This window comes from Elgaria multicarinata, chromosome 3 (assembly GCF_023053635.1).
Source record: "Elgaria multicarinata webbii isolate HBS135686 ecotype San Diego chromosome 3, rElgMul1.1.pri, whole genome shotgun sequence".
NCBI lineage: Eukaryota > Metazoa > Chordata > Lepidosauria > Squamata > Anguidae > Elgaria > Elgaria multicarinata.
Window position 1 is genome coordinate 162,249,618 of NC_086173.1, and position 26,000 is coordinate 162,275,617.

At 43.3% G+C, this 26,000-nt stretch overlaps 1 protein-coding gene across 1 annotated transcript; it reads right to left on the bottom strand.

Moving 5' to 3' along the window:
• Window positions 1-1,465: 1,465 nt before the first annotated feature.
• On the bottom strand, window positions 1,466-25,190 carry LOC134395717 (zinc finger protein 91-like). Its single transcript, XM_063121879.1, has 7 exons — window positions 25,031-25,190; window positions 19,000-19,939; window positions 18,349-18,909; window positions 17,129-17,186; window positions 9,584-9,704; window positions 9,025-9,120; window positions 1,466-3,240 (listed from the first exon to the last, which is right to left on the bottom strand). The coding sequence occupies exons 1-7, from the start codon at window positions 25,188-25,190 to the stop codon at window positions 1,466-1,468; spliced, it is 3,711 nt and encodes a 1,236-aa protein (XP_062977949.1).
• Window positions 25,191-26,000: the final 810 nt, after the last annotated feature.

Sequence of the window (26,000 nt, forward strand, 5' to 3'; positions counted from 1 at the left end):
GAAAGTCCATCATGTCTGCATGGAATGTGTAGTTCAGCCTTGAAAATCAGATGTAAGGAGCTGCATCATGCCATACCCAGCTGGCATTAGAGGAATGATTTTCAAGTTATGGCCATCTACTTATATGCAACATTATTCTGGTTGTGCTTTTTATATTGTATTGTGTATTTGTGCTTTTAACCTGTTGATTGTCTTGCTATGATTTTAATTTTTGTGAACCACCCAGAGAGCTTCGGCTATTGGGCAGTATAGAAATGTAATAAATAAATAAATAAACAATTCATGCAGAGGGCTCTGACCACTCGGAGGCTTTAAGAAAGACTGAGGCCTAGGAGATGGAAGACCAAAAGAGGTCAATTGATTCCGAGAATGCTTAAAATTATATAAAGTTTGTGGAGTTAAATGCAAGCACTTTTTGGTGATTCCCAGTTTAGCTAAAATAAATGTTGATATAAGCTACATTGAGCACCGGGTTGGACTTGATGGCCTTAGAGGCCCCTTCCAACTCTAATATGCTCTGATTCAATCATCTGCCCTGGACTGAGGCAACAACCGATTGATCCATCATGTTCTTCTACAATGGGCAGTGGCTCTCCAAGATTTCGGGCAGATCAAGTTGCTTCTTCAGCCTGATCGTTTTAACTGGAGATGCCATGGATGGAACCTGGGACCTTTTAAATGGGTGTTCTGTCATACATGGGCAGGCTGCTGAAATTGGATAAGGGATGTCTCCTAACTATCCATGATCAAAGTGGCAAAGAATTAAAAAAAAAACCACTGAGGAAAAAAGTACATCCAACTTTATTAGTAAACAGAACAATCCATTGCCAAACATCTCATACACCCCCAAAACATCAACACCTCCTATCACGGTTCACATCTTTGGAAAGTTCTTCTCAAGCTCTGGATTTAATTCAGTTTCCTTGATAGATAATTGGGCTAGATTAGAATACAAGAGAGTGCTGTCATTTCAGCATATAGCTTTTCTGCTATAAGAATACCCTGACCTCAAAACAAGATGGGAGCAGTGTTTATTCTGGCCTTGGGGGAAAACAATTTGTTATCTAGGTTCTCTTCAGGGTTTCCTGAAAAGGAGAACACTTAATACCTCCACCCATTAAAAACCTTAAAAATATTCAATCGATACAATTAAAAGCAGCGATAAACAAGCTAAATCCCAAACAGGGAGCTCCAGCTGGGGCAATTGCTAAAAAGGCCCTGCTTCATTCAATAACATTCCAAGGCTCGCAGAGAAGGAGCCATTGCTCTCCTAACTGTAGGGTGCAGGTGCAGGTGGGGTGTTGTTGTTTTTTACCTTTTTTGGTGGGGTTGCTTTATGTGAAAGTTTTGTGTGCTTTTCTGAAGACTTCACCATGTTCAAAGCTGCTATATCATGGTGTCTTCCTAGTGTGAAATGTCTCATGAACAGAAAGGCTTGATATATCTTCAAATCTACTGTCACAAATCAAATCAAATCATTGACAACTTTCAAAGTTTCCTCTACAAGTGAAGCACTTCCAAGATTGGGAGCATTTATGTCATGAGTAATTCGATGTCTATTAAGATGCGACTTCCAAAAGAACCTCTTTCCACAATCTGGGCATTCATATGGTTTCTCCTTTGTGTGAACACTTTCATGTACTTTAAGTTGACCACATGTAACAAAGCTCTTCCCACATTCTGCACATTTATAGGGTTTCTCCCTTGTGTGAATTCTTCGATGTGCTTTAAGTATTGAATTCGTCACAAAGCTCTTCCCACATTCTGCACATGTATAGGGTTTCTCCCCTGTGTGACTTCGTTGATGTATTTTTAGTTTTACATTTGTCACAAAGCTCTTCCTACATTCTCTACATGGATAGGGTTTCTCCCCTGTGTGAATTCTTTGATGTACTTTAAGATCTGATTTCGTAATAAAACTCTTCCCACAGTCTGCACAGGTATAGGGTTTCTCCCCTGTGTGACTTCGTTGATGTATTTTTAGTTTTACATTTGTCACAAAGCTCTTCCTACATTCTCCACATGGATAGGGTTTCTCCGCTGTGTGAATTCTTTGATGTATTTTAAGGACATCATTCCTTATGAAGCTCTTCCCACATTCAGCGCATGTATAGGGTTTCTCCCTTGTGTGAATTCTTTGATGTACTTTAAGATCTGATTTCGTAATAAAGCTCTTCCCACAGTCTGCACATGTATAGGGTTTCTCCCCTGTGTGAATTCTTTGATGTATTTTAAGGACATCATTCCTTATGAAGCTCTTCCCACATTCAGCGCATGTATAGGTTTTCTCCCCTGTGTGAATTCTTTGATGTGCTTTAAGATCTGATTTCGTAATAAAGCTCTTCCCACAGTCTGCACATGTATAAGGTTTCTCCCCTGTGTGACGTCTTTGATGTATTTCAAGTGCTGAATTGTAACTGAAGCCCATTCCACACATTGAGCATTTACAGGCTTTCTCCTCTCCCTGGATTTCCAACCTTGAAAGAACAGCCTCACTGGCTCGGTCTCCTGTTCGTTGTCCTTGTTCAGGACAGCTGCTACTCAGGCCGGAAAAAGATATATCCCTCTCCTGCCCCTCAGAGACAGGGTCTCTGATCATGCATGAATATTGAAATTTTTCATTGGCAGCGTGAACTCTCGCATGCACCTCTGTGCCTGGAGAATGGGGCAGCCCCTCTCCCTGTGCAGGGGGAAAAAATGGCATGACCTGGCCATGGGTTTGTGTAAGACTCGGGGGTATAAATGGAGGGATTGTAAAAATTAATGGAGGGTTTGAATACTCTGGGAAGGTGAAGGAATTGAATGAAGGAATGCGGTCTGTTGGACAAAGAGAGTATGATTCAGAAGGAAGAGGGGTAGTCAGCTGGAGACCGACTTCCTGGGTGCCAATGTTGTCGGGGGAACAGAAAAGGCTCCGCACTGCAGATGCAGGGGGTTCGACTCCTGTAAGGGACCTTTGATGCATTCTGGGGTTTGGTATGGAACTAAAGCTCTTTCCACATTCTTCACAAATATATGAGGTCACATGTTCATTGATTATCTGTTGTGGCTCAAGGCCTGCATTTGTGCTGAATCTCTTTCCACAGCCTGAGCATATATACAGTTTCTCCTCGGTATGGATTCCTTCTCGCCTTCTGAATTCATCTGGATTCTCAAAAGTGGCTCTTCCTTGACCTTGCACTGCTCCTTCCAACAGTAATCCATGTGCTCCTTCCTCGTTCTCAGTCCTCTGCACATCACCTGCTGGAAGAATGAGAAAATTCAATAAACAAAACATCTTTGGGTGTAGCGGATTGCATTTAGGGCTTTCCATATTCACCCAAGTTCCATAAGGGCAGGCAATTGGGGCTGAAAAGATCACGCCTTTGTGAGATGCATTATTTAGGCAGTAGGGTTTGGAAACCCGTGCTGTGCCTAGTTCCAGTTTCTTCCCTGCCTGTGAGCTGGTGGCTGTCAGTGGGCTTTTATACCACACCTTTACCAAGTTCTCCTGCTTTCAGTTTCTTTGTGGGATAAAGATCACCTTTACATATGCTTTTTTCTGGGTGCTCGTCTCTTTGTCTTTCTACATGTTATTATTTATTTATTTATTTATTTATTTATTACCTTTATATACGACCCCATAGCCGAAGCTCTCTGGGTGGTTTACAGATGTTAAAAACAGTGAACATTATTTAAAACCATAAATTCATTATACAGACACTCTGAAGGGATCTACAGTAATCAAATTAGAACGTGTCTTACCGGTTTTAAGTGTGCATTTGGTAGTATTTCATAGAATCATAGAATAGCAAAGTTGGAAGGGGCCTACAAGGCCATTGAGTCCAACCACCTGCTCAATGCAGGAATCCACCCTAAAGCATCCCTGCTTTAGGGTGGATGGTTGTCCAGCTGCCTCTTGAAGGCCTCTAGTGTGGGAGAGCCCACAACCTCCATAGGTAACTCCATTGTTGTACTGCTCTAACAGTCAGGAAGTTTTTCCTGATATCCAGCTGGAATCTGGCTTCCTTTAACTTGAGCCCATTATTCCATGTCCTGCACTCTGGGAGGATCAAGAAGAGATCCTGGCCCTCCTTTGTGTGACAACCTTTTAACTATTTGAAGAGTGCTATGATGTCTCCCCTCAATCTTCTCTTCTCCAGGCTAAACATTCCCAATTCTTTCAGTCTCTCTTCATAGGGCTTTGTTTCCAGACCCCTTATCATCCTGGTTGCCCTCCTCTGAATGCTCTCCTGCTTGTTCGCGTCCTTCTTGAATTGTGATGCCCAGAACTGGACGCAATACGCAGAACTGGACGCAGATGAGGCCTAACCAGGGCCGAATAGAGAGGAACCAGTACCTGACGTGATTTGCAAGCTATACTTCTACTAATGCAATCCAAAATAGCATTTGCCTTTCTTGCAGCCATATCGCACTGTTCGCTCATATTCAGCTTGCGATCTATAACAATTCCAAGATCCTTCTCGTTTGTAGTATTGCTGAGCCAAGTATCCCCCATCTTGTAACTGTGCATTTGGTTTCTATTTCTTAAATGTAGAACTTGGCATTTATCCCTATTAAATTTCATTCTGTTGTTTTCAGCCCAGCACTCCACCCTATCAAGATCACTTTGAAGTTTGTTTCTGTCTTCCAGGGTATTAGCTATCCCACCCAATGTTGTGTCATCTGCAAATTTGATCAGCGTTCCCTGCACCTTCTTATCCAAATCATTAATAAAAATGTTGAAGAGCACGGGGCCCAGGACTGAGCCCTGCGGTACCCCACTCGTTGCCTCTCCCCAGTTTGAAAAGGTTCCATTGATAAGTACTCTTTGAGTCCGATTCTGTAGCCAACTGTAAATCCATCTAATAGTTGTTCCATCTAGCCCACTTTTAGCTAGTTTGTTTATCAGAATATCATGGGGCACTTTGTCAAAAGCTTTGCTGAAGTCAAGATATATGACGTCCACAGCATTCCCACAATCCACAAGGGAGGTTATCCTATCAAAAAATGAGATCAAATTAGTCTGATAAGATTTGTTCCTGACAAATCCATGTTGGCTTCTAGGAATCACTGCATTGATTTCAAGGTGTTTACAGATTGACTTCTTTATAATCTGCTCCAGAATTTTCCCACGGATGGTTGTCAGACTGACTGGTCTGTAGTTCCCAGGTTCCTCCTTTTTGCCCTTTTTGAAGATAGGGACAACGTTAGCCCGACTCCAGTCGTCCGGCACCTCACCCGTCTTCCATGATTTTGCAAAGATAATAGACAAAGGTTCTGAGAGTTCTTCCGTTAGCTCCTTCATTACTCTAGGATGCAGTTCATCGGGCCCTGGAGATTTGAACTCATTCAAGGAAATTAGGTGTTCTTTGACCATTTGTTTATCAATCTCAAACTGCAATCCTGCCCCCTCAACTTCTGCTTCACTTTTTCCAGGGGGGTCATAGACCCGCTTTTGGGAGAAGACTGAGGCAAAGTAGGAATTGAGCACTTCAGCCTTTTCATTGTCATCTGTTATCAATTTGCCATCCTCATTAAGCAGTTGAACCACCATTTCTTTCCTCTGTCTTTTACTACTCACTTTTCTGAAGAAAGCCTTTTTATTGCTTTTAGCATCCCTCGCTAATCTCAGCTCATTCACAGCTTTAGCCTTCCTGACGCCATTTCGGCACTTCTGCGCCACCTGTCTGTACTCTTCTTTTGTAGCCTGGCCTTCCTTCCACTTCCTATATGTATCCTTTTTTGTTTTTAGGTCATCACTAAGCTTTTTGTGGAGCCAGATTGGTTTCCTTTGTTGTCTTCTGTCTTATCTCCTTGTTGAAAATCTTTGTACATTGATGGTGCTATATAAATAAATACTAATAATAATAGTAACTGTGTCTTTAAAATTTCCTTTTTTAAATACTCCCACCCATCCTGCACTCCTTTTCTCATTAGGCTCATTTGCCATGGGACCTTACTTATCATAGTTCTGAGTTTATTAAAATCAGCTTTCCTAAAATCCAGAGTACGTGTATGGCTACACTCAACTTTTGTCTCCTTCATAATCAAGAATTGAAGTATGATGTGATCACTTTCCCCCATAGTTCCTGGAACTACCACTTTATCCACTAAGTCATCCCTATTGGTCAATATCAAGTCAAGGATTGCCGATTCTCCAGTTCAATCTTCTACTTTCTGTAGGAGAAAGTTATCACCAACACATGTCAGGAATTTCTTGGAAGGGCCACTTTTGGCAGTATTTGTCTCCCAACAGATATCAGGGTAATTGAAGTCCCCCATCACTACTATATCACACTTCCTTGAAACACTGGCAATTTGTTTCTCAAAAGTTTCGTCCTGGTCTTCTCCTTGATTGGTTGGTCAGTAGAAGACTCTGATTATCATGTTCTTTTTATTCCTTGCCCCATTTATTTTAATCCAGATGCTCTCGATGGGACTCCCAGTCTGATCCGCCTGTATTTCTGTGCAGGGATAGGTATTTTTAACATATAGTGCAACTCCACCTCCCTTTCTATTTCTTCTGTTCTTTTTGAACAAGTTATATCCTTTAATTGCTATATTCCAGTCATGGGAGTCATCCCACCAAGTTTCAGTTATACCTATCAAGTCGTAACATGACGTTTCACCACATGACGTTCAGTTTGAGACATTTTATTGTTGTCTGTTCGCTGGTTTTTATTTTGAACTTCTCTGAAATAAGTCGTTCGATTTGGTATGATGTGGCCGATTTCATCGTATTAAATGGATTTCCTGTAGTTCTTAATTAGACAATCGCATTCCGGGGGGGGGGGGGCACCCGGAAATGTTTATGTAATTTCCGTGCCCAAAGTTGGAGCCGGGGTTTTTTTCGAGCCTTTTTTTTTGCAGACATTTTTTAGTTTCAGTTTTGAGAGGCTGCTTCCTGGTTTGTTTGCTGGTGAAGAGAAGAGGAAGTGGGAGGGGAAATTGGTAGATTGGGGGGGGAGAGAAAAAATGGATTTGTTTTCTTAGTGTGGCCAAAAGGAATGTATTCGCATGGAAAGAGAAAAGTAAGTAAACGTTTTAAAAACTGCTACGTTTTAAATTGTTCAAAAGCAAAACATTCAATGACAGTAAAAACAACATTTCATGTACGAGTGTAGGTCCCCTCTAAGTAGGACTGTGAATAGCACAATTGTGTAATTTCACAGTATATATAGCACCATTTGGGGGGAAATACTGCACTTTCCCCCAAATAAAAAAAACAAAAAACTTTGGAAAAGTTTGCCAAGCATGGCAGAGGCCGGGCGGATGATGGCATCATGTAAAAGACCCACAGTTGTGCCTCTATTTGGGATGGAGGGGGCCGAGAACAGCTGAGATAGAGAGTGTTTGGGGAGGGGCCCAGCTCATGGGCAAGCAGAAGATATTGGCAGCTTGACCCAGCTTGCCTCACTCATGAAACAGCCTCAGCGTAAAAGACAAGCCCAAGCTCTGTTCAGGTGCTGCAAGCAATGGATGTTTATGCTGATCCATAGAAGTTCCTGCCAGCTCCTGGACCCAGCTTAGATTATTCTTGAACGCAGAATGACTCTGATTATTCTTCAGCAAGTCCCTATATCTGGTTATATTTTCCTTTCCTTCAGACGGATATCTTTGGCTTATTGACCTTGGACTATTTAATAGGACTGTGCAGAGCGACTTTGCTCCACTTTGAAATTGGAAGCAGAGCTGAGACAAGATGCTGCTCTACTCTGATTTTTGAAGCAGATCTGTCTGTGTGCTTCGTTGAAGCTTCACCGGAGCTTCAATCCAGTTTTGGATAACCGTACCATTGCAGTATATGGAAAATAATTAAAATGCTTACATCTCTGTCATTTTTAAAGATAAAATGATGTAACCTGGCACTATGACAGTTCATACATTGAGCTTTAGCCATGCCAAGTTTGAAGCAGATCCATTCATCCCTTGAGTTTTACGGAAATGTTGAATTTGGAATAATTGCCCTATTGTAGTCTATGGAAATTAACAAAAATACTTACATCTGTCATTTCTACAGATAAAGAGATGAAAACTTGCACCATAATAGCTCCTAAGAAGGGTTTGCCAAGTTTGAAGCAAATCCATTTATACCTTGATTTTTCGGATTTTTTTAAAAAAAATCCCCTCAAACCATTTCCCTCTGACATACACACAGACACACCATCCTGTCTCCAAAGTGTCCTAAAACAAAGAAAAGTCAGAAGTGAAAACAAAAAGAGAGAAAGAGGAAATATACATCAGTGGCAACTTTGGGGGCTTAAAAAATGGAAAGGGGAGCATTTAAAAAAGAATCTGGTTTGAAAGCAATAGAGGCGATTAGCAGTGAAACCCTACGTATGTCTACTCAGAAGTAAGTCCTAGTGACTTCAATGGATCTTACTCTCAGGTAAGTGTGGACAAAACTGCAGTCTCGAGGCACCAACATTTACTAACAGGGAGGGAGCCACTTACTTCCGAGTAGACGTGCACTGGAGAGAACAGCTTTAGCTGGGTTTCCTTTTATTCTTTACCTCACCCTAGGATTGTCTTCTTGGGGTTTTCTGTCACTTTCACATCAACGTTAAAGCCTCTCACTCAAAGACCAAAGACAGTTTTGAAAACAAAACAAAAACCAGAAGGTTCAAATATATAAGAACAACTCTGGGCTGCTGGCATTGGCTGCCTGTATGTTTCTGAACCCGATGCAAGGTGCTGTTTTTAACCTTAAATGGCTTGCGACCACAATACCTACTGGATCGCCTCTCCCGACATGAGCCTACCCGTACGCTACGCTCAACACCTACGGTCCACCTCTGGGTGCCTACTCTGAGGGAAGCTCAGAGGACAGCAACAAGGGAGAGGGCTTTCTCTGTCCTGACCCAGTAATTATGGAACCATCTCCCCAATGCAGCCCACCTGGCACTGACATCGTTATCTTTTCAGCACCAGGCCAAGATTTTTAGTTTCCCCCATTCCCCCTTTTCTTCGGAGAAAGAGAGCCCTGGCCAAAAAAGAGTTTTCAAACATCCCAGAAGCATAAACAAGCTTTTCTTTCTTTACCTAGGAAAACCTCTTCCTGGTACAATTTCACAGACTGCAGCCAGTCCTCAGTCTCGTCTCCCGCAGACGGAGGCTCTGCCCCGGCCCCAACTCCACCTGCAACAAGAGACAGGAACTGTATGGGGATAGAGAGCGCCATCCCACCAGCGTTTTATCGCACTTTCATCCTGCCTTGTTTACCATTTTGCCCCGCGACTCTCACATTATTTATTATTATTGATGATTCATTGCATTTGTATACCGCTCTATGGCCAAAGCTCTCTGGGGTGTTTACATAGGATAAGAACACTTAAAAACAATATGCCAAATGTTAAAACCACAAAAATATACAAAAGCATGACATTGTCCCTTTCCTGCAGTCATCTGACCTCCTTCCCTCCATTTTCCATGTTTTTCTAGGGTGGGGAAAGTCTGGTATTTGAATATATAGACTCTGATTACATCATTTTGTTACCGATATCATTGGTCAGTGATATTGGGCTGTTCTTAACCTTTCACCTGGAACACAGACTTGTTCTACAGAATGAAATTCCCTTCCACCCACATCAAAGTTACTCACCTCCAGAGCCTGAGGGACTTCCCCTCTTTCTTCTGAGCGTCCCTCTAAGCTGCAGCCTGTAGGGTTTGGGGTCTCCATGGCGGATCGCAGAATGTTTTGCCACAGAATAATCCAGAATGACCTAGATAAATATGTCGGGCTTTGAAAGGGAAATAGGAATGAGGGAGACATGGTAATAACAGAAAGAGATCAAACTTAAAAATGGAAGACAATTCTTGATTGTTTGAAAAGTAATACCATTATAAACCCAATCGTGTTTCTGAAAATGCTATATGTTCCCAAACATAAGCTATGGCCAGAAGCAGAAAAATTGTAAGCTAAGGCTCCTGGACTCTGCATGCTGATCTCAGTGAATTGGCTGAAGTCATTGACTCATCTACCATAAGAAAGTAAAATCATAAGAAGTGACCTGCTGGATCAGACCAAGGGTCCATCTAGTCCAGCATTCTGTTCACACAGGGGACAACCAGCTGTCAACTTGGTTTCTATAAGCAGGACGTAAGTGCCACATCACCCTCCTGTCCATGTTCCCCACACCTCGTGCACATAGGCATACGAAAGGTCCCGTATAGCCATCAGGACTAGGAGACATTGATAGCTTTCTAACAGTTTTGACAACAGTTGGGGCCCAGGACACACTCGATATACAGTTGTCAAAACGGTTATAAAGCGCTTTAAAGCAGTATTGAAGATCCGGTCTCTGCTTGTCTGTTCTTTCGCGCTGCAAGGTCTTACTTGATCTCTTCTCAAAATGCTATATTTTCTAATTATACGAATATTTGCGAATTATAAGTCATCTATGGCTTCCCCAATAGGAGTCCACCAGGGTAAGAGCCTTCAAGCGTGGTGGCCCCTTTGGCGTTACGCACCACAAGTCAGTTCCCAAATGTATGTCTGCAGTTTGTAAGTCTGTGGTGAGTTTAGAATATTGGCCTGAGTGCGTGGAGTTAGAATGTCTTGGGATGGGGAGGAGTGACATATAAGGGAAGGACTGAGGGGATTGTGAGGGACTTTTTAGGTACTCTTAGAGTCTTTAGTACTCTCTGTGTTTAGAGGACTTAAGTTCTGGGAAATTTGAGGTTCAGTGTAGAGAGTGGTGTCTTTGGAGTGTGGTGTGCACGTAGTTGATGTATATTAATCAATACAGATAATAAAGAAAGCTCAAGAGTGATGGTGTGAGAGAAAGGAAAGTGCGTATGTGAATGAGTGAAAGGATTGGATGAAAAGTTTCAAAAAGGTTTTTAAATGCTTTATTTGAAACAAAGCTTGTGAACTTTTAAAAATCAATTTTAATCATTTTGTTTTTAACTACCACAAAAATCCCACGTGCCTGTTTGGCATTTATCATCTGAAGTTTACACATTTAGCACCCTCTCTGACAATAATTCACCTCAGCACATATAACTCGCAGTGTTTTATTTTATATATTAAAATCCTTCTCCATTTAACCCCTTTCGCCACATAGTTTGGAGGAAGGTGGGTTTTATCCCTTGCCTCAGGCGTATCAAGCGGTGGTGCTTGGCTTGAGCAGGGAGTAGCCGCGGCCAGGCTTGGTGTTCAGAGCCTGTGTCGTGGCAGCCCCCCTCCTATGGAACTCCCTGCCTCTGGAGGTCAGGCAGGCGCCAACTTTGTGTTCCTTTCGGCACCTCCCGAAAAGGTTTCCTTGTTTCAGGAAACCCTCCCTTGATGACCAGCCACAATACACTTTGCATTTTGCTTTTTTAAAAAAAATCTCTTTGAAGGTGTTTTATTCTGTTCTTTACTTTATTTTATCTTGTACACCGCTCTGAAATTTTGAATAGGGGGTGGTATTTACGTTATAAATAAATAGTAAATTGGTAGTGGAACTCCTGGTCTCTGCATGCTGATCTTTGCTGAAGTAATTCCTTCATCTATCCTCTGCTAAGGTTTTTAACTAGGGTGACTGGAAACCCCTGCCAGGTCTACACCAAGCAGGATACAACACTGTGAAAGCTTTTTGAAAACTGTCATGGGCCCACTATTGGCAAAACCATTATAAACCATTTAAAAACAGCAGCATAGATCCTGCCACAATCCCCACTACCATTTTCCCTACAAAAGCCTGCTAAAGTGTTCCCTTCTCTTTTGGGGTTCATGGGGACAATTCTGCCATCGAAGAGGCTGCTGCAAGGTCCCCCCCTTCCCAATAAGTTTGCTTCTCACCATGCCAGGGAAATGAGCCTTGCTCTCTATCCTCTAGACTTCCCAGCCAAATTCCTCCCCCTCTTATAGGCACAGAGCACCGCGTCTCTGCTTCTCTTTTCTTGAGCTCACCTGAAAGCTAAGGAGGCAACAAAGACCAGAAGCAAACCAGGAGCCCTTCCAGGTGAGGAAAACACAGGCACAACAGCAGCCAGTGAGTTCACTTCCAAGAGCAACAGGGGAGTAAAAAGTTTGCCTGCTCTCCTGCAGGCAATCAGGCTCTGCTATTCCTTGAGCTCTTGCTGGGTTCAGCTTTAGAATTTATCATTTTCCTTCTGCCTCCCAAACCATCTCTCTCTCCTACCTGCATTGGCTCACATCAAAGGGGCCAGCTGTTGGCCATTTCTCTTGCGTTTGCAAGGGCTGCTGGGAATTGTAGTTCACAGCAAGAAGAAAGCTTGGATAGGGAGGCCACCTGATCTAGAACACCTGGGGAAGAAAGGGAGACAGGAAAGCACACTTCTTGATTTTGCTTGAGGTGGAAATGAAAGTTTAGGAAGAGACTGAGAGATGAGGGGTTCACTGCCATATTGGGCTGCTTCCTAGTGGGGAAGCCCCCATCTTACAATGTGGGTGTGCCTTTAATAAAGGCTGTAATAAGGGCAGGCTTGCAGATGAGCATAAACAGCCTCTATGAAGTCCAAGTAACACCTTCTGTTTGCAAATGCTTAACATTGAATTTATTTAAATAAACTGACTAGTGAGATTACATGAGATATAGATAGATGGGCACTGTTAAAGTCGAGCTTGTGGGGTAAAATCAACACACTTAAGATGAATCTTATACCTCGAATTTTTCTATTCCCCCAGAAATGCCACCATGGTCAGTTCTGGAAGCCCTATGGTTAGAACCTCTTTCCAGATGGACAGCACTCAGTTCTCGTTAGATTAAGTAACCCTCCTCCTACAATTTTGGCTGCTAGAGAGACATGGCGTATAATATCACGTCAATTACACATTGATCCATTCGCGCATGCTACATTGACTTTATTATTATTATTATTATTATTATTATGTATTTATTTATTTATTTATATAGCACGATCAATGTACATGGTGCTGTACAGAGTAAAACAGTAAATAGCAAGACCCTGCCGCATAGGCTTACATTCTAATAAAATCATAATAAAACAATAAGGAGGGGAAGAGAATGCACCAAACAGGCACAGGGTAGGGTAAAACTAACAGTATAAAGTCAGAGCAAAATCAAGTTTTAAAAGCTTTAGGAAAAAGAAAAGTTTTTAGCTGAGCTTTAAAAGCTGCTATTGAACTTGTAGTTCTCAAATGTTCTGGAAGAGCGTTCCAGGCGTAAGGGGCAGCAGAAGAAAATGGATGAAGCCGAGCAAGGGAAGTAGAGGCCCTTGGGCAGGCGAGAAACATGGCATCAGAGGAGCGAAGAGCACGAGCGGGGCAATAGTGTGAGATGAGAGAGGAGAGATAGGAAGGAGCTAGACAGTGAAAAGCTTTGTGGGTCAACAGGAGAAGTTTATATTGGATTCTGAAGTGAATTGGAAGCCAATGAAGAGATTTCAGAAGTGGAGTAACATGGTCAGAGCGGCGAGCCATAAAGATGATCTTAGCAGCAGAGTGGTGAACAGAAACCAACAGACTGATGTGAGAAGAAGGAAGGCCAGTGAGAAGAAGGTTGCAGTAGTCCAACCGAGAAGGGGGAAACCCAGATTTTAAAATTGGAAAGAAAACATTTCTGTGGAGAACATGGACAGATACTTTGGATCAATAAATAAACCCAGATAATGAGTTTTTGTCATTTTCAGATTTTTGTGTTAGATACCATCTGCCTGCTACGGCTCACTGGCAATAATTGCAATTGCAGCACTTGCTGAAATCTAGGTTTGGCCCAGCTGCTTTTACAAATTCAGAGCCTCCAGCATTGTTAGAAACACTTTCAGCAGCTGAACTGACACATAGATGCACAACTTACATATACAAACATCTAATAGCAGCAAGTAAATATGATACCCGTAGTTTAGGACTAGATTGGAATAGGGAATTGGAACATCCTATTTTTCCTAACCAACGGACCATTGCTCTACCTTCTGTTTCTGAAGCGTCTATGGATCTTAGGTTACGTCTTATTCAGCAAAAAGTTTTTCTTCGGGTTTATTGGAGTCCACAATGCCTTTTCAATAAGGGTTTGTCTAACTTGCATAATTGCTGGAGATGTAATGCATCTAATGCTTCTTTAAGTCATATGCTTTGGCAACGCCCAGTAGTTTGCCCCTTTGGAGAGGAGGTTATAATAACGATGAACTTTGTACTGAAACAATCTATAATATGGAAGAATGTGCATGTCCTTCTAAATTACCTCCCGGTTTCCTGGAAGTTGACGCATGGTCAGCACAGATGGAACTTCAGAGCCCTTATGACAGCCAAAAGACTTATATTATCACAATAGAAGGACAAATTCACACCTCCTATAATGCAATGGATGAAGGACCTAATAACATTATCAACTTTTAAACGAGAGTTATATAGATGCAACTTGCAAGAGGATAAATATACGGATCTTTGGTCTGCTTTTCTTGAAACCTTTGCATAACTGTCTCCCTTTTTTCGATTTATAAGATGGAAATGATAATAATTCTATATACACAATCTATGGGTTTTCCCCCACTTTCACAATGTATTTTCTGTTTTGTTGGTTAATATTCACAATTTTTTAAAAAATTAAAAGACATACTTGTGCACAAGGGGTGTCCCAGGTGTGCCCAGGCACATCCTAAAGTCTCATGCAATAAGCACCGAACTGAAGGGGCCATTGAGTAGGGATCCTGAGGGGCATCCAGACACAGCAGGAATGGTACTCCGGCTGCCTGCCATAATGCCAAAGAATCGTTGCCTCCAAGATAGATAGATAGATAGATAGATAGATAGATAGATAGATAGATAGATTCCCTGGGTGCACAACCTAATAAAATGTGTTACACACGCCTATGACTAGAAAGCAGAGAACAAAGAAATAAATGAGGGGAAGAGTAAACCCTTCCTCCCAATGGCTGCATCTCCGCTCCAAATTGTCCACTTCCCAAGTGGCAGTTTTGAGGGGGAAAGTCCATCTGTTAAGTATATGAAAAGAAATACTTGCTTAGTCATTAAAATTGTGTGTGTATGGCTATCTCAGGGTTAAACAGAGAAAGTCTATCTGTGGGCAATTACCTTGAGATAGAGGCTGTTCTGGGAACCTTGCCAAGATTCTAAGTTAGCCTCATCACAGCTGTATGTAATGTAGATAACAATTGTGTAAGATGTGTATATAGTTTCTCACTTGTGTAAAATGGAACTGATCACTGTTCTATGATCACTGCTCTCTGTGTATGCCTCAGTGTGCTGATCTGAACTGATCTGAATTGGACTGCACAGAAGCCTGAAGGAAATAAACCAGCTCTGCTGTGTAAGACCTGCGTGATGTGTGTTTGTTTCTGAGCACAAACAGAGTTCCAGAAAGAGAAAAGTTCTGGCACAATAACCCAACAAAGGTTATGGGCCCAGTCCAGTCCAGTCCAGGCAAGTCTACGCCAGCCTAACCCAGGCAGAAGAACCAGAACTTGATGGGAACGGTGCAGTATCAGAACCAGGAGTCTGCTAAAACAGAAAACTGTTGATGAAGGAAGACATCAAGCTAAAGCCAGTGCTGCAAAGTGAGGAAGAATCTCAGTCGGCTGACTCTGAGGAGGACTCTGAGCAGGAAGACGGTGAGATACAAATTCCTAAAGCAGAGGGAATGGCAGGAGCTAATATGTCTGGTTTGCATCAATTGTTGGAAAAGCTGAATGACTCTAACTATGCATTATGGTCTTACAAAATGCAAATGTATCTGATTCAGGCTGAACTGTGGTATGTAGTCACAGAGGATCCACCAGATAGAGCAAATCCACAGAATGCTAAATGGTTTAAGGATGATGCAAAAGCAATGGCAGTTATTGCATTAGCTGTGGAAGACTCTCAAATTTCCTTCATTCAGTTTTTGAATACATCAAAAGAGTGCTGGAATGCGCTACAAGCTGTATATCAAAGAGAAACAGCGGGCAGTAAAATAATTCTAACCCGGAAGCTGTATGGAATGAAGCTGAAACCAGGGGAGTCTATGTCAAACCATTTGAAAAGCATGAGAGAAATCTTCAATCAACTCAGGGCACGAGGGATGGAGTTTACAACTATACACCAAGTCTATGTGATTTTGTCAAGTCTTGATTCATCGTATGACGCGGTTGTCACCATGATGGAAAGTCAAGAGGAGAAAAATTTAACCCTCGAGTATGTAGCTGGAAAACTACTGGAAACCTATGAAAGAAGACAAGCTTCAAAACAACAGAGTTTTAAACATCCTGTGGCTGAATTTCAACAAAGCCATAAATCTTCTGATGTAGTGACTGCATTAAAGGCAAGGAAATGCTTTAATTGTGGTTCCACAGAACATTTAAGGCGGGATTGCAACAACAACAAGAAGAAAAAGCAGTCGACAGCAAAGTGGAGAGAAGAAAACAACATGAATGAAGCTGAATCAACAAAGAAGTGTCTTCTAGCAAGAGTCAAAGAGACAATGAATCCTTGGTTTTTGGACTCTGGGGCTTCAATAAGTATGGCAAAAGACAAACTTTCATTTGTAACCTTGGAAACTTCTACTTCAGAGCAAAAGTGTGTTACCCTTGCAAATGGAATAAAAATCCAGATTTGTGGTGTGGGTAATGTATATTTTGATTGTCTGGGAGTTGAACTACAAAGTGTTTTATATGTACCAGAATTAGAAACAAACCTTCTAAGTGTGTTTCAGTTAACAGAAATGGGGTATGAGGTTTGTTTTACTGAAGAAAATTGTACTATAAAACAGGGAAACAAGGTGTGTGTGCAGGGAATAATGAAAGAATCTTTGTATGTGATTAATACTTGTACAGAAAATGAAGTTGTAGCCAGCAAAGTCACAACAAAAACAATAGCCAATTGCAAACCACACCAAGAGTGCATCCATTTAACTCATAAAAGGTTTGGTCACGCTAACTATAAAACAATTTCTAAGATTCCAGAATTGTGTGAAGGGGTGAAAATCAAACCATGTTCTAACTATGTAGAATGTAATGTATGCAGTGAAACCAAGTGTCATAAGTCAAACATTCCAAAACATAGTGAGAGAACAACAAAAAGAATTTTTGAATTAATTCATGCAGATCTTGCAGGTCCATCATGTCTGCATGGAATGTGTAGTTAGTTCAGCCTTGAAAATCAGATGTAAGGAGCTCCACTTTAATCATGCCACACCCAGCTGACACTAGGGGAACGATTTTAAAGTTTTGGCCATCTACTTACATGCAACAATTCATACAGAAGGCTGTGAACACTGGGAGGCTTTAGGAGAGACTGAGGCCTAGGAGATGGAAGAGCAAAAGAGGTCAATTGATTCGGAGAATGCTTAAAATTATATAAAGTTTGTAGAGTTAAATGCAAGCACTTTTTGGTGATTCCCGGTTTAGCTAAAATAAATGCTGATATAAGCTACATTGAGCACCGGGTTGGACTTGATGGCCTTATAGGCCCCTTCCAACTCTAATATGCTCTGATTCAATCATCTGCCCTGGACTAAGGCAACAACCGATTGATCCATCATGTTCTTCTACAATGGGCTGTGGCTCTCCAAGATTTCAGGCAGATCAAGTTGCTTCTTCTGCCTGATCCTTTTAACTGGAGGCACCATGGATGGCACCAGGGACCTTTTGAATGGGTGTTCAGTCATGCATGGGCAGGCTGCTGAAATTGGATAAGGGATGTCTCCTAAATATGTATGATTAAAGTGGCAAAGAATTTTTTTTAAAAAAAAATCACTGAGGAAAAAAGTACATCCAACTTTATTAGTATACAGAACAATCCATTGTCAAACATCCCATACACCCCCAAAACATCAACACCTCCTATCATGGTTCACATCTTTGGAAAGTTCTTCTCAAGCTCTGGATTTAATTCAGTTTCCTTGATAGATAATTGGGCTAGATTAGGATACAAGCCAGTGCTGTCATTTCAGCATATAGCTTTTCTGCTATAAGAATGCCCTGACCTCAAAACAAGATGGGAGAAGCATCTAGTCTGGCCTTGGGGGGAAACAATTTGTTATCTGGATTCTCTTCAGGGTTTCCTGAAAAGGAGAACACTTAATACCTCCACCCATTAAAAACCTTAAAAACATTCAATCGATACAATTAAAAGCAGCGATAAACAAGCTAAATCCCAAACAGGGAGCTCCAGCTGGGGCAATTGCTAAAAAGACCCTGCTTCATTCAATAACATTCCAAGGCTTGGAGAGAAGGAGCCATTGCTCTCCTAACTGTAGGGTGCAGGTGCAGGTGGGATGTTGTTGTTGTTTACCTTTTTTGGTGGGGTTGCTTTATGTCAAATATTTGTGTGCTTTTCTGAAGTCTTTACCATGTTCATAGCTGCTATATCATGGTGTCTTCCTAGTGTGAAATGTCTCATGAACAGAAAGGCTTGATATATCTTCAAATCTATTGTCACAAATCAAATCATTGACAACTTACAAAGTTTCATCTACAAGTGAAGCTCTTCCAAGACTTGGGGCATATATGTCATGAGTAATTCGATGTCTATTAAGATGCGACTTCCAAAAGAACCTCTTTCCACAATCTGGGCATTCATATGGTTTCTCCTTTGTGTGAAGACTTTCATGTACTTTAAGTTGACCACATGTACCAAAGCTCTTCCCACATTCTGCACATTTATAGGGTTTCTCCCCTGTGTGATTTCTTCGATGTGTTTTAAGGACATCACTCCTCATGAAGCTCTTCCCACATTCTCCACATGTATAGGGTTTCTCCCTTGTGTGAATTCTTTGATGTTTTTTAAGTGTTGAATTCGTCACAAAGCTCTTCCCACATTCTGCACATGGATAGGGTTTCTCCCCTGTGTGAATTCTTTGATGTTTTTTAAGTGTTGAATTCGTCACAAAGCTCTTCCCACATTCTGCACATGGATAGGGTTTCTCCCCTGTGTGAATTCTTTGATGTACTTTAAGATCTGATTTTGTCACAAAGCTCTTCCCACATTCTCCACATGTATAGGGTTTCTCCCCTGTGTGACGTCTTTGATGTATTTCAAGTATTGAATTGTAATTGAAGCCCTTTCCACACACTGAGCATTTAAAGGCTTTCTCCTCTCCCTGGATTACCAACCTTGAAAGAACATCCTCAATGGCTCGGTCTCCTGTTCCTTGTTCTTGTTCAAGACAGATGCTACTCAGGCCGGGAACAGATATATCCCTCTCCTGCCCCTCAGAGACAGGGTCTCTGATCATGCATGAATATTGAAATTCTTCATTGGTAGTGTGATCACTCGCATGCACCTCTGTGCCTGGAGAATGGGGCAGCCCCTCTCCCTGTGTAGGGGAAGAAAATGGCATGATCTGGCCATGGGTTTGTGTGAAACCCGGGGGTATAAATGGAGGGTTTGTAAGAATTAATGGAGGGTTTGAATGCTCTGGGAAGGTGAAGGAATTGAATGAAGGAATGGGGTCTCTTTGACAAAGAGTGTAAGATTCAGAAGGAAGGGGGGTAGTCAGCTGGAGACCGACTTCCTGGGTGCCAATGTTGTCGGGGGAACAGAAAAGGCTCCGCACTGCAGATGCAGGGGGTTCGACTCCTGTAAGGGACCTTTGATGCATTCTTGGGTTTGGTATGGAACTAAAGCTCTTTCCACATTCTTCACAAATATATGTGGTCACATGTTCATTGATTATCTGTTGTGGCTCAAGGCCTGCATTTTGGCTGAAGGTCTTTCCACAGACTGAGCATATATACAGTTTCTCCTCGGTATGGATTCCTTCTCGCCTTCTGAATTCATCTGGATTCGGTATGAAACTAACTCTCTTTCCACATTCTTCACAAATATATGAGGTCACATGTTCATTGATTATCTGTTGTGGCTCAAGGCCTGCGTTTTGGCTGAAGGTCTTTCCACAGCCTGAGCATATATACAGTTTCTCCTCGGTATGGATTCCTTCTCGCCATCTGGATTCATCTGAATTCTCAAAAGTGGCTCTTGCTTGTCCTTGCACTGCTCCTTCCAACGGAAATCCATGTGCTCCTTCCTTGTTCTCAGTCCTCTGCACATCACCTGTTGGAAGAATGAGAAAATTCAATAAACAAAACATCTTTGGGTGTAGCAGATTGCGTTTAGGGCTTCCCATATTCACCCAAGCTCCATAACAGCAGGCAATTGGGGCTGAAAAGATCATGCCTTTGCGAGATGCATTATTTAGGCAGTAGGGTTTGGAATCCCGTGCTGTGCCTAGTTCCAGCTTCTTCCCTGCCTTTGAGCTGGTGGCTGTCAGTGGGCTTTTATCCCACACCTTCACCAAGTTCTCCTGCTTTCAGTTTCTTTATGGGATAAAGATCACCTTTACATATGTTTTTTTTCTGGGTGCTTGTCTCTTTGTCTTTCTACATGTTGTTATTTATTTATTTATTTATTTATTTATTTCCTTTATATACTGCCCCATAGCCAAAGCTCTGTGGGTGGTTTACAGATGTTAAACACAGTGAATATTATTTGAAACCATATATTCATTATACAGACACTCTGAAGGGATCTACACTAATCAAGTTTGAACGTGTCTTACCATTTTTAAGTGTGCATTTGGTAGTATTCTTGAGGGTTATATTATTTATAAACCCTTTTGTTCACTATGCCAGTGAATTAGCAGAATAGCAGCGGTTCTTAACTATGAAAGTCAGCAAAGACCAAATTAACTTCAAGACAGAGTCTGTTTTGTTTGGTACAAAAATAAAGTATTTTACTGATAGAAAATAACACAGTTTATGGCAATACAAATTTACACCAACATACTCACACACTTGGTCATACACGTTACAGCAGGGCTCACAGCAGTAGAGAGGGAATATTTTAATCTGGTTACAAAGCTCCAAAACTCTCTTTATATACACTTCCCTGAACAAATGATGAAACCACTAATTGGCAAAGGCAAGACAATTAGACTTTGCATCATCCCAATAATTCAATAAAGTCCACCTGCAACCAGGGCCGAATACAGAGGAACCAGTACCTCACGTGATTTGGAAGCTATACTTCTATTAATGCAGCCCAAAATAGCATTTGCCTTTCTTGCAGCCATATTGCACTGTTGGCTCATATTCAGCTTGCGATCTACAACAATTCCAAGATCCTTCTCGTTTGTAGTATTGCTGAGCCAAGTATCCCCCAACTTGTAACTGTGCATTTGGTTTCTATTTCTTAAATGTAGAACTTGGCATTTATCCCTATTAAATTTCATTCTGTTGTTTTCAGCCCAGCACTCCACCCTATCAAGATCACTTTAAAGTTTGTTTCTGTCTTCCATGGTATTAGCTATCCCACCCAATTTGGTGTCATCTGCAAATTTGATAAGCGTTCCCTGCACCTCCTCATCCAAATCATTAATAAAAATGTTGAAGAGCACGGGGCCCAGGACTGAGCCCTGTGGTACCTCACTCGTTGCCTCTCCCCAGTTTGAAAAGGTTCCATTGATAAGTACTCTTTGAGTCCGATTCTGTAGCCAACTGTGAATCCATCTAATAGTTGTTCCATCTAGGCCACTTTTAGCTAGTTTGTCTAGCTAAAGGCCTTTATTCCATTCTTATTCTCCTTGATCTAACTGCAGCCTTTGACACGGTTGATCATGATCTTCTCTTAGATTCCCTTCATGACCTTGGACTTCGTGGCTCTGTCTATAACTGGTTTGCCTCCTATCTAGCGGGTCGCTCTTTCAGCGTGTCGGCTAATGGCAGCTCGTCTTCCTCCTTTCCCCTTTCAGTAGGGGTTCCGCAAGGCTCGCTGTTGTTTTCTTTATACATGTTGCCCTTGGTAATCTTATTCAATCTCATGGCCTCCAATATCATCTGTATGCTGATGATACACAACTATATCTTTCATCTCCGGATCTTTCTCCTGATGTTCACGATCGTATCTCGGCATGTCTCTCAGATATCTCAGCCTGGCTGCTTCATCGTCGTCTGAAACTAAATATGGCAAAGACTGAATTGCTTGTTTTTCCGCCTAAACCTTCTCCTCATCTTTCATTCTCTCTCACTGTCAATGATGTTACGCTTACTCCGGTCAAGGAAGCTCGTAGTCTTGGCCTCATATTTGACTCATCGCTCTCCTTTATTCCTCATATTGAGGCAGTAGCTAAATCCTGTCGTTTTTTCCTGTATAATATTGCCAGGATTCAACCATCTCTGTCTGTCTCTTCTGCCAAGACACTTGTTCATGCACTGGTTATTTCCCGGTTGGACTACTGCAACCTTCTTCTCTCAGGCCTTCCTTCTTCTCACATCAGTCCATTGGTTTCTGTCCACCACTCTGCCACTAAGATCATCTTCCTGGCTCGCCGCTCTGACCATGTTACACCACTTCTGAAATCTCTTCATTGGCTTCCAATTCACTTCAGAATCCAATATAAACTTCTCCTGTTGACCTTCAAAGCTTTTCATGGTCTAGCTCCTTCCTATCTCTCCTCTCTCATCTCACACTATTGCCCCACTCGTGCTCTTCGCTCCTCTGATGCCATGTTTCTCGCCTGCCCAAGGGTCTCTACTTCCCTTGCTTGGCTTCGTCCATTTTCCTCTGCTGCCCCTTACGCCTGGAACGCTCTTCCGGAACATCTGAGATCCACAAGTTCACTCGCAGCTTTTAAAGCTCAGCTAAAAACTTTTTTTTTTCCTAAAGCTTTTAAAACTTGATGTTGCTTGGACTTTATACTGTTAGTTTTACCCTACCCTGTGCCTGTTTACCCTACCCAGTGCTTGTTTGCATTCTCTTCCCCTCCTTATTGCTTTACTATGATTTTATTAGATTGTAAGCCTATGTGGCAGGGTCTTGCGATTTTCTGTTTTACTCTGTACAGCACCATGTACATTGATGGTGCTATATAAATAAATAATAATAAATAATAATATTTATTTATTTATTTATTTATCATATTTATACCCCGCTCCTCAGCCAAAAAAGGCTCTCAGAGCGGCTTACACTTAGTAAAAAAGACAGTCCCTGCCCTCAGGCTTACAGTCTAATAAAGACATGACATACAAGGAACAGGAGTTCAGGAGGGAGGGGGGGAGGGAGGAGAGAGAGTCCAAAAGGAGCAGACCATGATGTTTCTTCTGCCTGCTCCTATACCCTTGTTCTTTCTTCTTCCCACAGGGCCAAGATGACAGTTTGCCCTGTGGGGGTAGGGGAAGAGTCCAACAGGAGCAGGCCCCGATGTTTCTTCTGCCTGCTCCTGTACCCTTGTTCTTTCTTCTTCCCCACAGGGCCAAGATGACAGTTTGCCCTGTGGGGGTGGGGGAAGAGTCCGACAGGAGCAGGCCCCGATGTTTCTTCTGCCTGCTCCTGTCCCCTCGGTCCTTCTTCTTCCCCACAGGGCCAAGATGACAGTTTGCCCTGTGGGGGTGGGGGAAGAGTCCGACAGGAGCAGGCCCCGATGTTTCTTCTGCCTGCTCCAGTCCCCTTGCTCTTTCTTCTTCCCACAGGGCCAAGATGACAGTTTGCCCTGTGGGGGTGGGGGAAGAGTCCGACAGCAGCAGGCCCCGATGTTTCTTCTGCCTGCTCCTGTACCCTTGTTCTTTCTTCTTCCCCACAGGGCCAAGATGACAGTTTGCCCTGTGGGGGTGGGGGAAGAGTCCGACAGGAGCAGGCCCCGATGTTTCTTCTGCCTGCTCCTGTACCCTTGTTCTTTCTTCTTCCCCACAGGGCCAAGATGACAGTTTGCCCTGTGGGGGTGGGGGAAGAGTCCGACAGGAGCAGGCCCCGATGTTTCTTCTGCCTGCTCCTGTACCCTTGTTCTTTCTTCTTCCCACAGGGCCAAGATGACAGTTTGCCCTGTGGGGGTGGGAGAAGAGTCTGACAGGAGCAGGCCCCGATGTTTCTTCTGCCTGCTCCTGTACCCTTGTTCTTTCTTCTTCCCCACAGGGCCAAGATGACAGTTTGCCCTGTGGGGGTGGGGGAAGAGTCCAACAGGAGCAGGCCCCGATGTTTCTTCTGCCTGCTCCTGTACCCTTGTTCTTTCTTCTTCCCACAGGGCCAAGATGACAGTTTGCCCTGTGGGGGTGGGAGAAGAGTCTGACAGGAGCAGGCCCCGATGTTTCTTCTGCCTGCTCCTGTACCCTTGTTCTTTCTTCTTCCCACAGGGCCAAGATGACAGTTTGCCCTGTGGGGGTGGGAGAAGAGTCTGACAGGAGCAGGCCCCGATGTTTCTTCTGCCTGCTCCTGTACCCTTGTTCTTTCTTCTTCCCCACAGGGCCAAGATGACAGTTTGCCCTGTGGGGGTGGGGGAAGAGTCCGACAGGAGCAGGCCCCGATGTTTCTTCTGCCTGCTCCTGTACCCTTGTTCTTTCTTCTTCCCCACAGGGCCAAGATCATGGGGCACTTTGTCAAAAGCTTTGCTGAAGTCAAGATATATGACGTCCACAGCATTCCCACAATCCACAAGGGAGGTTTTATGGGACGGACGCAAGAAATAAGAGACGACACAAGTGCTGGAATTAAACTGGGCCACATTTATTCAAGATCTGCAAAGGGTTCCCACCGGCCAGCCAGCCAGGCCTGCGTCAGCCCTTACTAAGTGAAGGGGTGAGCTTCCAGGCCCAGCGGGTGGCGCTCAGTTTCGCCGCCCTGCTGTCCATCCCCTACGTGGGGTAGGGAGACCTTCCCTTGTCACCCCCAACCCATGCCCTCAGGCTCAAGGTGGGTGAGAGAGGTCGGCCTCAAAGGTGGTCCTTATCCCCCAGCCTGGCCACAAGGCTCAACACTGGGAGCCCTCGGGAGTCACCTATCACTGTAACAGTGCCTTGGAAGCTCACCATTACATTCCCTCTGGATGCCCTTCCCTACCTGCCACAGGGGGTGGCAAGCCACTTGCTTAGTCGCTCCCCCCCATCTCCCTAGAACGCCTCGGAGGCCCCTTTGCAGATCGTGTAGAAATAAGTCATTTCCAATATCAGACAGGTGCACACCGTCCTGTCGGTATAGCTCCCTCCGGGGTCAGTGTAATTGCGGGGTGCATGATGCTGACGTCCCCATGTTTGCTTAGCTCATGGAAGATTTCACCGTTGACACGCCGCCGAGCCCTCTCCATTGGCTTAATATCGCCCGATCGCCATGCCAACCTGGGTAGTATGCAGGACCAAAATATTATTACTCTGGGCCAACGCTGCCGAATGATCTTGAAATCCGCAATAGCTTGCAATATTAGTGCCTTGCCCTTGAGTAACCCCAGGTCATTTCCTCCAAGGTGGATGATGAGAACCTGGGGTGGCGCGGCCGCAGATGTGTCATGAAATAAAGTGGGGAGCAGGCGTTCCCACCGCATTCCGCGTCTCCCCAACCACTGAATGTTGGCGCACTGGCTGAAGCCCAGCTGGGTTCCGAATGAAGAGGTAGCTGCTCTTCTGCCTGCCCAGAAGACCATGCTGTGGCCGCATATGACAACGCGAACAGGCGCCCGTCGTCCCCCTCGATCTAAAATAGAAAGGGTAGTTAGGCATTTGAAATATTGCTATCGTTATGGCATTTTCCTGACATACGACCGGTACGCTACCGATTTCCATCGGCCTATGCTCTGAACTGTTTGTGGGGGTAGCTGTAAGCTAGCCGCCGTGGAAGCTGCCCCGATTCTGAACGAGTGTGTGCCATAGGATGCCTCTTGCAGGCCTAACGCTTGCAAAGCTATTTTGGTAATAGTCCAGAATTGGTACTTGGTTAGCGGTAATAAGTTGCTGTGGCAGAAAAGGTAGCCATCCCCGTTGCCACGCAAATTGATGTAAGTCTGTAAAGCGTTTACCGGGCAGATGTCAGCAACTGAGGTACGGTTAAAGGATATTTCTACACCTTTACCCTCCTGGTCTGTCTTAGACCTCCTCAGCCGTATTGTGACCCCTTGGGCAAAGAGCGATAGGTCACTATATTGCAAAGCCTTATGTGAAAGGTCGTTTTTTGAACATGCTAGTAACTCGGATATCCGAAAAGCCCCGAAAAAGGCTGTTACAGATACTGCGTGGAACAATGCAGCCTCATAAGGCGAATGGCATAAGCTGAGCCATTGTAATTTCAGCCTGGCCAATATATCTGGAGTGATTGGAAGTCGATTATCCTGCGGCTGAGGCGAGGCCTTAGACCAACC